The sequence below is a fragment of the Mirounga angustirostris genome, unplaced genomic scaffold (assembly GCF_029215605.1).
Source record: "Mirounga angustirostris isolate CCGP_5_RB_7025 unplaced genomic scaffold, mMirAng1.0.hap1 SCAF_10, whole genome shotgun sequence".
Lineage (NCBI taxonomy): Eukaryota > Metazoa > Chordata > Mammalia > Carnivora > Phocidae > Mirounga > Mirounga angustirostris.
Genome location: NW_026991718.1, coordinates 30936963 through 30949397, shown reverse-complemented (window position 1 = coordinate 30949397; position 12435 = coordinate 30936963). Strand labels below are relative to the sequence as shown.

Sequence of the window (12435 nt, the reverse complement as noted above, 5' to 3'; positions counted from 1 at the left end):
AGCTTATGCTCTTAATCATTATACTATACCTACCCACCTTAATCATTATGCTATACTATACTATACCTACCTAAAAGTATATACCACCTGTTTTAAGGAAAGAATTCATAAACAAAAATCATTTTTATTAATTTGCAGTAGAGGATATTCATTTCCAGGGACTAAAAGATCAGTACCAAAACATCAAATAAGGGAAGTCAACGGTCTTGAGCAGTAATCTTTAAGTACAGCTGAGGGCTGGCTAATAACATAGGTTCTCTCCTAAGATAGTGCTGAATGAACTGCTAAACTCTATCCAAGCCAGTCTAGCTCTTTCTAGTTAAGACAACAGGCTGACCAAGTCCCTTTCATTGATATTCTTTCTTTAGATAAGGAACAACATAATTGAACTGGGGTTTGATGGTTTTACAGTTCCACACTTTTTAATACAATCAGGTATTCCTCAGAAAGCCTCATTTTTCCTAGATTGTTTTATACTCCTAAACCACCCATTTAGGTAGTATTTGTATCAGTGGCTCACTCTTGCATCACATTTTCACTCTTCCTAGTTCCGCCCTTTGAGGTTGGTGAAGGCACAGGCGTTCTTAATGAGCCACTGTTGCTCCCTCACCCCCATCTTCACACTTCAGTACTGATCATAGTCCAGTTCTTGGCTAATGAAAACTTAATTTCTTTATACAATATGAAAGAATTATAAACATGATTCTGAGAATTTTTCCTTCCTAAAATTTTGTAAGAGCATTCTAGAGGGAATTGAAGATTATGAAATGTCGAAAAAAGAAAAGCAAATTGTAGTTGAATATAGCTGTTTGGACTGACCCACAGTACATATACATATATATATACAGCAGATATATAAATACGTATGAAAAGACTAGTGTTTAGAAGTACAGACTATTTCTTTACATTAAAAATAGATACAGGGGCACCTGGGTGGCTCAGTTGGTTAAGTGACTGCCTTCAGCTCAGGTCATGATCCTGGAGTCCCGGGATCGAGTCCTGCATCGGGCTCCCTGCTCGGCGGGGAGTCTGCTTCTCCCTCTGACCCTCCTCCCTCTCATGCTCTCTATCTCTCATTCTCTCTCTCACAAATAAATAAAATCTTAAAAAAAAAAATAGATACATGTGCAAAAGGTCTAAATTTGTTTTTGTTTTAAGGTTTTCACATATAAGCTAAAATAGTGACAATGATTTAAAAGTGAAACTACAATGGAGAAGAAAATAAGAGAGTAAACTTTTTCTTTAATGCTTCTCTGGAAAAACTGAATCTAGGAAATGCAGATAAATTTTGAAAGCTGCTGTAAAAGGATTAAGAATTAACCCACCCTCTCCTAAACTAATAATAAATCAATATTTAACAATAGTAGTATATCAATAATTACTTAAAAATTTCATATTAGGGGCGCCTGGGTGGCTCAGTTGGTTAGGCGACTGCCTTCGGCTCAGGTCATGATCCCGGGGTCCTGGGATCAAGTCCCACATCGGGCTCCCTGCTCAGCAGGGAGTCTGCTTCTCCTTCTGACCCTCTCTCCCCTCATGCTCTGTCTCTCACTCTCTCTCTCTCTCAAATAAATAAATTAAAAATCTTTAAAAAAAAAATTTCATATTAGGAAATCTTAGAATATTCGTTGAATTAAGTAGTTTTATATTCCACTTCAATCTGGGGAGGTGATCTTAATTTAACTCAATGCTATAGGCAGAAATTTATGTGGCTGAAACTGATTTCAAAAGAATCAGTGGGAATAAAAGTACTCTGTACAATAATATCTCCCTGATTTGGATTGACATTTAGTGAAAAGAATTCGTTATGTGTTCTTAGAGAAAGAGTGTACAGTAGAATAGTGTATGGAAATACCATGCGGAACTATTGTTTTTTCATGGTACCAGCCTAGAATTGGCCCTCCTCTAATAGAGATAAAAACCTGTAGTTAGCTTATCAAAGCACCTGTCTCTAGAGAGGTAGGCAAGCCAGTCGGGGTTTATCCCTTTTCCTTTAATGTGCTTGAAAGCAGTTTGTTATAAGTTGGAAAACTGCTTCTTTTAATATTTTTTACAGTATTACATCCTTCAAAATTCTCTTTAGTACAATAGACTTTGTATACAAAGACAAAAAACATTTATTGAGGCCTAATAGTATACTAAGTACTATCTTTCAATAAATTACTTATGCTTTGTGCAACAACACTTTTCATAAGTGTTTTTTTGGTTTTTTTTTTTTGAGAGGAGGAGGGAGGGGTAGAGGGAGCGAGAGAATCTTAAGCAGGCTTCTCACCCAGTGTGGAACCTGAAGTGGGGCTTGATCTCACAACTCTGAGAGCATGACATGAGGTGAAATCAAGAGTTGGATGCTTAATAGACCAAGCCACTCAAGTGCCCCCATAAACTCGTAATAGAAGAAACTCAAATTAGTGAACCTTTACAGAACTGATACTCTGTCTTCCAGGAAGTATATAAAAAGATCTTTATCAATAAGTCAAACAGAGAAAGACATGTATCATATGATCTCACTGATATGAGGAATTCTTAATTGCAGGAAACAAACTGAGGGTTGCTGGAGTGGGGGGTGGGGTGGGAGGGATGGGGTGACTGGGTGATAGACACTGGGGAGGGTAGGTGCTCTGGTAAGTGAATTGTGCAAGACTGTTGAATCTCAGATCTGTACCTCTGAAACAAATAATGCAACATATGTTAAGAAAAAAAAAGAAGAAGAAGGTAGCGGGAGGGGAAGAATGAAGCTGGGGAAATCGGAGGGGTAGACGAACCATGAGAGACGATGGACTCTGAAAAACAAACTGAGGGTTCTAGAGGGGAGGGGGGTGGGAGGATGGGTTAGCCTGGTGGTGGGTATTGAGGAGGGCACATTCTGCATGGAGCACTGGGTGTTATGCACAAACAATGAATCATGGAACATTCATCTAAAACTAATGATGTAATGTATGGGGATTAACATAAGAATAAAAAAAGAAAAAAAAAGATCTTTATCAATTAATCCTTTGAGAAGAACCCAGTTAAGTGGAAAACAAAAATCAATAAAACTAAAAGGAGAACTGGGATGCCTGGGTGGCTCAGTCAGTTAAGTGTCTGCATTCAGCTCAAGTCATGATCCCAGAGTCCTGGGATCAAGTCCCACGTCGGGCTTCTTGCTCAGCGGGGAGCCTGCTTCTCCCTCTGCCTGTGGCTCCCCCTGCTTGTGCTCTCTCTCTGACAAATAAATAAATAAAATCTTAAAAAAAAAAAACCCTGAGAACAAATATAACATATCCTATAGAACTTCTATTTTCTTGCTAGAATTTTTTTGCAATGGATGTATTCCATAATTTGATAAATCTGAAAAAAAAATGTGTATGAATTTGTAACATTGTCAAGAGAGGATTCCTACTTCACCAACTACCTATACATCATGTGCAGTTTACAGATGAGAAACAGAGAGATACAAATATCTAAGGACTTCATCTTTCTTTTTTTTTTTTAAAGATTTTTTTTTTTTATTTATTTATTTGACAGAGACAGAGAGAGCAGGAACACAAGCAGGGGGAGTGGGAGAGGGAGAAGCAGGCTTCCCGCTGAGCCGGGAGCCTGATGTGGGACTCGATCCCAGGACCCTGGGATCATGACCTGAGCCGAAGGCAGTCGCTTAACCAACTGAGCCACCCAGGCGCCCAGGACTTCATCTTTCAAGTGCAACAATTCCAACTCATATATTCCAAGTATTTATGGTGTAATGTCTTTTTTTGTATGTGTGGCTGGTGAAAAAGAAGTTAAATCTGTATTTGTAGACTTCGTGTTTCGCAAATACAGTGTATAAAATCAAAGCTGAAAAGTATAGCATAGGAAATATAGTCAATAATATTGTAATAATGTTGAATGGGTGACAGATGGTGACTACACTTATGGTGAACATAGAGTAATGTAAAGAATTATTGAAACACTACGTTGCACATGTGAAACTAACATTGTCAACTATACTTAATAAAAATAAAAAATAAAATCAAAACTGAATTCAAAGCGATTCTATCTAAAGAAAAGGTTTACATTTATTTTATATAGAGAATGGCTGAGCTGCAAGGCTGTTACTAAGACAACTTAAAGTCCCAGTCCTCAGGATAAGTTATTAGTGGATGAGATGTGTTACTACCATACACAGCAGAAAGCACTAGAGAGGAAGCTCAAGTAAGTCTGTGCTTCAAATGCAAATAATTTCATCATTGCCACTAGCTAGAATGCTTTAAGGATTTAGGGTTTTTGCACAATTTCATAACCGGAAAACGAAACAAAACTCTATTCCTTTGTCCCCCAAGAACTCGTACGGTGTTGGAGAAAATTGGTTCTGAAGGGGCCGGAGGGTCGGTGCAGTCCCTGGGGGCGTCACTCTTTTTGAGGCCCAGGGTGCAGTGACCACTACTCAGAATGGCGGGGTTCATGGAGTGCTCACCCTGGCCAAGCTCCCGATTACCTCTGATGAGCCCCAAAGATGACTGAGTATCAGTCTAGGCCGGGTCCCCCAGCAGAACGGCGGCGGCAGCTGCAACATCAGCGGTTAAGTTTTACAGCCTTTCATAAGGCCGGTCTAATGTACCTGTAGTAAGATTACTAGAGCTGAGGGTCCCTAGATTGGGGGAAATGAAAGGGGGGAGGGAGAAGGGGAGGAAAATGAGGAGGGTACAGGAAAAGGGGGAGGGGAGGGGGCGGGACACCGCGGGGAAGTCCACAGGTTTACAGGCGAGGTCTGTCGTTCCCATGGAGACGTATCCCTCCGCCCGCGCCTAGCGTCTTAGCCTCTTCAGTTCCCTCCGCGGCGCTTCTCCACTGTTTCCGCCCAGCTCCTTTGTGCCGCGCAGAACGTCGAAGTGACGCATGCGCAGAGAGACACAGCCGCCGCATATATAAACGCGAACCCAGCCTCTTCCTCGTAGTGCCGCCGGGACCGTTGGCTGCTGAGTAGGTTTCGGAGCTTTTGTATTCCTCGCTCCCTGGGTTCTGCGAGCTGCAACAGCCGAGCTCGCGAGCCAATCATCATGTCGCGTTACGGGCGGTATGGAGGAGGTAAGAGGCCAGGGCCCGGTAAGGGACGTTGCTGTGGATGTAGTGAGTATTGCGAGGCCGTGGGGTTTGGCGCGGCGGTTGGGAGACGGTTATTCCGCGTGCGTAATGGCGGCTTCGGCGCACACCGTACGAAGCCGGAGGCCGCGGGGGCGGGGTATCGAGGGCAGCCGGGGGATGGCGGGTGCAGGTCTGTGGTGGGTTCCGTATTCATTCTTGGGCGATTTCGTTTCCCACCACAGCCCGAGGCAAGCCCACGATCACTGTTTCCCTGTTGCCCTTCCTCGAGGCGCCCGCCTGCCCCCCCGTCCCCCCCCCCGCTCTCGGCTGCCATTTTGCGCACATTGACGACCATGGTGGCGCATTTCCTTGGCGCTTTCCCGCCACTTTAGCAGACAGATGTGGTCGCAGCCGTAAAATCAGGGGTGAATTTGAGACTGAACAAAAGTGTGGCAGCTTCGAGCTGCGCATTCTCGTCAGACAATCGGTCGAATTGAGGAGTGGGAATGGAGACATAATCTTTTCGTCTGGCGGCTGGTTTCTTTTCTCTTTTAGCTCTTTCGAGCGCGGTTTATGGCTCTGGGGCGGGGAGCTGGAGTCTGGGCGAGCCTGCGCCTGGGGCGGTTGCCGCGGAGGACGAGAGCCGGCGCAGCCCCGCTCTCCCGGTCCGGCCCCTGCCGGGGCCCGCCCGCTACCGACGCTGCCGGCCCGCGCGCTCCCCGCGCGCCCGGGGCCGCCGGGACTCGGGGGCGGGGCCGGGGCGGAGCCCGCCCCACGCCTCGGAATATCCTACCACGTGTCTGTGCTTCTGTTTTGGAGGTCGTTTCCTTATTAGAATGTAAAAGTCTTTGTCATACACCTGGCTTTTCAAAATGTATGAGCTTTGCTGGTTTTAAGGCTAAAGTAAATGTTTGATAAAGCTTTAAACGTGCTTTGCACAGGATTAAGGATGGCCTGTTTGGGGCACAGAATTCACTCAGACTTAGGCAAATTTTGCATAACATGCATTGTTCTATTTGCGTTTTTAAACAGAAACCAAGGTGTATGTTGGTAATCTGGGAACCGGTGCCGGCAAAGGAGAGTTAGAAAGGGCTTTCAGTTATTATGGTCCCTTAAGAACTGTGTGGATTGCGAGAAATCCTCCAGGATTTGCCTTTGTGGAATTTGAAGATCCTAGAGATGCAGAAGATGCAGTGCGAGGCCTGGATGGGAAGTAAGTAAGATGGTGGTTGTGAAATTGACGTCTATTAGAATATTCCTGTGGGCTGGGTAGTGAGCTAGGTGATAAGCTTGGATTCTGTAGTCTGGAGGAGACTAAATAGCCAATCATAATTCTGTATATTTAAGATATGAAGGGATGCAAAGGTGGAGTTGGAAGGGTTTATAAAGATAGCTGAAGTTTGTGAGGGAGAAGAGTGGTTGGAAAGTTCTAAATCTAGAAGTGATGTGTATTCTTAGCATTAGAATTTTGTTGATTCTCTTTTATAGGGTGATTTGTGGTTCCCGAGTGAGAGTTGAATTATCAACAGGCATGCCTCGGAGATCTCGTTTTGATAGACCACCCGCCCGACGTCCCTTTGATCCCAATGATAGATGCTATGAGTGTGGCGAAAAGGGACATTATGCTTATGATTGTCATCGTTATAGCCGGCGGCGGAGAAGCAGGTATTTATTTTAATAAGAGAATGGTTGGTATACTAGTTAATCAAGTAATTTTTTTATTAGCAAGGCAGAAACTAGTATTTTTCTATAAACTTGAATGTTAATTGTACAGGTGTATTTTACAATTTTTGTTTAATTAAACAAATGTTAATATATTAATAATCAACCTGGTCAAAACCTTTCAGGTTTCTTCGTTTGAGTCAGTCGCCTTGATTCAGAATGTCACGAGCCTTATGATATCATGCTGAGGCGCCTTGCAAATCCGACAATTAAGATCCTCCTAGACCTTGAGGTGATCAGCATAAGAGGCCAGATCCCCTCGAGTCATCTACACCTAGCTTCACCTTATTCTTTAAAGGGCAGAAAATTTGAGACGGTGATCGCCGTAACAGTAAATTTGGCTTACAATTGGGGCCCCCTCCGGTTTAGAAAGAGGAACACCAGATTGACCACATTCCCAACTAGAAAAATCTTCTTGCGTCAATCAAGCCTCACCTGGCTCATTTGGCTGTCAGTTTGATCGTCGTTAGATTGAAGAAAACATCTAGATGCAGCGATCGGCTATAGATACTTCTAGATCGTCTAGATCTACTAGACCATGGGCCAAAGAGGGTCGACCTGCAAACTTGCAAGGTTTATTTTAAATACACATTACAGTGTTTTATATTATGTAATTCTAAGATGTAATTCAGCTTTTAACAAATCTTTTTTTAGGTAGTAAAAAAAAAAAAAAAAAAAAAACTAATAGGCCCAGAGTTTATTTCCAAATGAGACACTAAATTTAAATAGTTTTGAGATTTGATTTCAGCAGAGGCACACAAACTCTAAAAACGAGTTACCATCTAACATTTTCTTTTTTTCTAACTTAAAAAAATAGGTCACGGTCTAGATCACATTCGAGGTCCAGGGGTAGGCGATACTCTCGCTCACGAAGCAGGAGCAGGGGAAGGAGGTGAGAAATACTGCTTAATTTAAGCTTTAACAAGTGATAAACTAATTGGACATAAGACTTAAACTTAGATTTATGTTTTAGATCAAGATCAGCATCTCCACGACGATCAAGATCAGTGTCTCTTCGTAGATCAAGATCAGCTTCACTCAGACGATCTAGGTCTGGTTCTATAAAAGGATCGAGGTATTTCCAGTATGTAACACTTTTTTTCCCTTATTTGTATTTGGATTGTCACGTCTTAATGACTGCACTTTAAGACAATGAGTGTCTTAAAGACATAATTGAAATGGATTGCTTCAGAAAATATTTTTTTGAGACCTAAAAGTTGAATTTCTACATGACCTGTAAATGGATATTACCGTAATTATACAGATAAAGAAAAGCCCAATCAGAGATTTTTAAAGGCTTGAGAGGCTATGGTAGAGGATGGTCCAAAGCACAAATCCTCAAGTCATTCCAGTGAACACTCCGGGTAGACATTGAACTCTAGTAAGATTATGTCTGTCTAGATAAATGATGCTACCTTTAAAAGGTGATAATTTCTGGATCTCTGATAAGGAGGCCCATTAGAACGAGTAGGATAGGGTGCCTGGGTGGCTTAGTTGGTTAAGCGACTGCCTTTGGTTCAGGTCATGATCCTGGGGTCCCAGGATCGAGTCCCACATTGGGCTCCCTGCTCAGTGGGGAGTCTGTTTCTCCCTCTGACCCTATTCCCTCTTGTGTACTCTCTCTCAAATAAATAAAATCTTTAAAAAAAAAAGAATGAGGAGGATACTTAGAAGCAAGTTGAAACATAAAAATTTCTCCTTTTTTGAATGATGGGTGAATTTGAGACCATGGGAAGTTGTTTACAGTAGTAGTGTACCTGTGGGTGAATGTAGGCTGTTTTTAACCAGAGACTTACACTGAAATGTAAGAAATTCAAAATCAAACTACGAACCTTATTTTTTTTTACTCCTTTTATAGAAGTCTTTTAAAGGTGATAGAAATGGTTAAGATTCTAGAAAATGAAGAGTTGGCAATACTAGAGTTGAGTCACTAGTAGGGAATGCCACTGGGAGTTAAATAATAGCACAAAATCTCTAAATGCAGGGATTCTAAAATTTTAATGCACTTGAGAAAGCTTTGGACTCTCTAGATGAGTGCATTGCAGGACACCAATTTGTGTATTTTAGAGCCAGATTTAGTTTGTATGACAAATTGATGGTCCTGAACTATGAAAGCTTGTTAATGATCTTAAGAATAGTCTTTAAGACCCAGTTGTGACTTTCTACTCACTTACCACCAGCAGAATTGAAATCTCTGTTTAGGGGTCTGTGTGATGTTGTTTTGATTTCTTTAAGATAAAAATAAACCAAACCATAGTAGTCTTAAATGAAAACCATTTTTTATTTCTCTTGGATACTGTATGCTCGAAGATAATGTCATACCTCTCTTCAGGAACTATGACAATCAATCCAGATCAATGAGTATGATAGAACCAAGTAATTGAAGTGGTGGTTCTTACTGAAAGTGTCGTTTGTCCAGTCATAGGCCGATAGAAGAAGAGTTGTGTCTTGCTTAGTTTTTTTTTTTTTTTTTTTTTTTTGGTAATACTTCATTAAAAAACTTTTAGGGGCACCTGGGTGGCTCATCGTTACATGTCTGCCTTCGGCTCAGGTCATGATCCCAGGGTCCTGGGATCGAGCCCTGTATCCGGCTCCCTGCTCAGTGGGAAGCCTGCTTCTCCCTCTGCTTGTGTTCCCTCTCTCACTGTGTCTCTCTCTGTCAATTTTATAATAAAATCTTGTAAAAAACAACACAATTTTTTTAATCTTTACACCCAGCGTGGGTTCTTAACTCCTAACCCCCTGAGATCAAGAGTCACACACTTCCTACTGAGTCAACCAAGCACCCTGTGTCTTGCTTAATTTTAGTTTCTCTATTCTTAGTTTACCTAATAAAAGTGCTCAGTAGGTGTTTAAAGAGATTATTCCTATGAACTAATTGGTATAATTGTTTTTCTTTTTATTAAGATCACGGTCGAGGTCAAGATCAAGATCCAGGTCTCTCTCACGACCACGAAGCAGGTAGGGTAAAAATCTGAAGAATGCTCTTCTAGTTATATGGCACCAATATCCAAAGAGTTCAAAGTGTTTTGAATTGTTGAAATTTCAAGTGTTAACTTTAAGCTTAGGTGTTAGTGGAACGCAGTACCTTCTTAGTAAATCAAACTTTAGAACTTCCATTTATACGTGGCCTATTGTGGCTGACTTCCTGGACAAGAAAATGTCAAGCTGTAGTGAGAAGTTTCTGGCTTTGGGGTTACATGAAGAGGCCTTGTTAGAACTGATGGGCTCATGGAGAAGCATTCTGAGATAATTGTGCTTAAAGCAGATGTAAAGATTGTGATGCAGTGAAGCAGTTCACTCATTTTATGAAGAACAGTTGTTGGAAGATTGGCTTTTGTTTGCAAAAACTGCAAGGCTCTTTCTCAGTTTAATTGTGGCCTGACCTTTTAATTTTAAGCTCAGGGCAACTTTGGGGGTTCATTTCATGATACTGTGACTATAAGAAAGGGATTGGTTAGTACTTTTTCTTAATAGAATTTCTCATGTTTTGACAGCCGATCAAAGTCCAGATCTCCATCTCCAAAAAGAAGGTAAGCTAAATAATTTGTTGCCAAATCTTAACTGTCAAGTGGCCTCTGCAGAATTTGTTTTGCTTACTGCTTACTTTGCAGGCTTTGAGCTCTTTGGAGAATTGGTGCTATATATATTACTGTATACTAGGTTTCTTCGGTGATTGCTTTTCCTACTTCAACATTAGTTTGTATTTTTGGTAGATATTTAGTCGTAAAATGTTACAGTGATTATTAAGATGTTTAGTGCTGTGAACCTTTAACTGTATAATTTCATGTTAAGAAACCTTTTTCCTCCACATGAGACGATAGGTAAATGAAGTACCCACATGAAGGAAAAACCTCCCAGAATTCAAATAGTTCTCTCGCAGTTATAGCAAGGTGGCTATTAAACCTAATCTTAAGCGGGGACAAAGGATTTGTATGTAAATCTTCTGATTTTTAGCTTTCTGCCATGAAGTACTTTTGGCCACCTTTGAGTTTATTGAAACTGAGTTTTGCCCTGACATGTACACGAGAAGAGTAAATTTCAGTAAGTACTAATCAGTGCCGAACTTAAATTTTTTTTTTTTTTTTTTTTTTTTTTAGTCGTTCCCCATCAGGAAGTCCGCGAAGAAGTGCAAGTCCTGAAAGAGTGGACTGAAGTTCTCAAGTTCACCTTTTAGGGAAAAGTTATTTTGTTTACATTATTATAAGGGATTTGTGGTGTCAAAGTGTAACCTAGGAAGGGTATTTCAACCATCTAATCAAAATGGATCTGGATTGTTACTCTGTAAATTCACAGCAGTAAGATAATATAAAATTTTTGTTGAATGTATTAACATCCTATGGTCTGAAAATGTGGGTTTTTATTTGGCACATTTAAATAAAATGTTTCTAACTAGATTTCTGATTTGTGTTCAATATTCAGTTTGTTAAGCTTCAGGGGTAAACCTTGATATTAACCATATTCATACAGACTTAGCATTTCAAAGTTTAATGGTGTTGAGTCGTCAACGTCATTAGCTGTAGTATACATACACTTTGAAAATTCGTTTTTATCCTTAGAGCTTTGGGTGAGATAAGAACTCAAGTCCCCTTAATAGCATAAGTGTGTATGACAAGTTCCTACGTTAATCTTTTGGAGTTGGTGGTGTTAGATACCAAGCTCTAATCTCAATCTGTCAACCTAGAGGGACCAGTGATTCTGAAGGCTATTTAGTTAAGTATAGTAACTGAGGTTTTCAGGCTATTAGATGGGATGGTGTCAAACTAGAACTCCTGATTTTATTAAGTTCTACCCAATGTTGTGTTGTTTTTTCAACATTTTATACCACAACTTTTGCATGTTTGAGGAATTGTCTGAATTTGGGACAAAACATCTTCATGTAAACCAGCTTTGCAAAATTTTCCAGTCCGGATAATCTGTCTCTTGAAATGGATTGCCATATTCTGAGCAGAGATCTGTTAATTCCCAATCTAGGTTTTTCAGTTTCTGACTACCAACATCTTATTTTGCCAGGCTGGTGCAAAAGTAATTAAAGATGTCAACCAGAAATGTTAATGAGACTAAAGCAGTTTTGTAAATCTCACCACATTTAGCAACACCTTATGTAGTTGTTTTGGTAGCATCTGGTAGATCTTAGAATATAGCCAGTAGATTCTTTATTGAGACTTTATCTTTAGTAGGGCAATAGTAGTTAATTTTGAGTTTTCTGGTCAAGCTTTTACCAGGTATTCATTAGCATTGGTGCAAAAAAGCAGAATACTGGTCTGCATCAAATTTCATTTGGTCTGATCACTAGTGCGTTGAAAGATTGGATGCTTTGTTTTCAGAATTTTGACAACTGGCTGAATTATAATGGTGTAAAGCTGTATAATTGGCAGGCTTATTTGTTCCACTTGGTCAGCTTTAATTGTTCTGTATTATATAAAGATAAGTTCACTTAATAAATCTGCAGAGAACAAACAATCCTGATATCAATTTTTGGAAGTGGGAGTTCTGAGCCAAGAGTAGGAATTACATGTAGCTTGGGGATGGATTGCTAGCAGCATCCTAGAGATTAGTACAAAAGGATGAGAAGGATATAGAGGAGGGTAGGGGCAAAAATGGGTTTAAGAAACCAGCACAGAAAGTTTTGCCCTTAATGAGATTCGGGAATGCTGGGTATCTAGGTTAGTA

The 12435-nt window shown here is 40.6% G+C and overlaps 1 protein-coding gene across 4 annotated transcripts; it reads left to right on the top strand.

Moving 5' to 3' along the window:
* The first annotated feature begins 4874 nt into the window (after positions 1–4874).
* Positions 4875–11159, top strand: SRSF7 (serine and arginine rich splicing factor 7). Of its 4 annotated transcripts, none has more exons than XM_045884451.1 (8): positions 4875–5043; positions 6073–6253; positions 6529–6705; positions 7580–7654; positions 7736–7837; positions 9670–9723; positions 10260–10295; positions 10863–11159. In XM_045884451.1, the coding sequence occupies exons 1-8, from the start codon at positions 5016–5018 to the stop codon at positions 10915–10917; spliced, it is 708 nt and encodes a 235-aa protein (XP_045740407.1). In that variant the 5' UTR covers positions 4875–5015; the 3' UTR covers positions 10918–11159. The 4 variants fall into 4 exon arrangements, with proteins under 4 accessions (XP_045740407.1, XP_045740406.1, XP_045740409.1 ...); XM_045884450.1 differs by having other exon boundaries at positions 7736–7846; XM_045884453.1 differs by lacking the exon at positions 10260–10295.
* The last annotated feature ends 1276 nt before the right edge of the window (positions 11160–12435 follow it).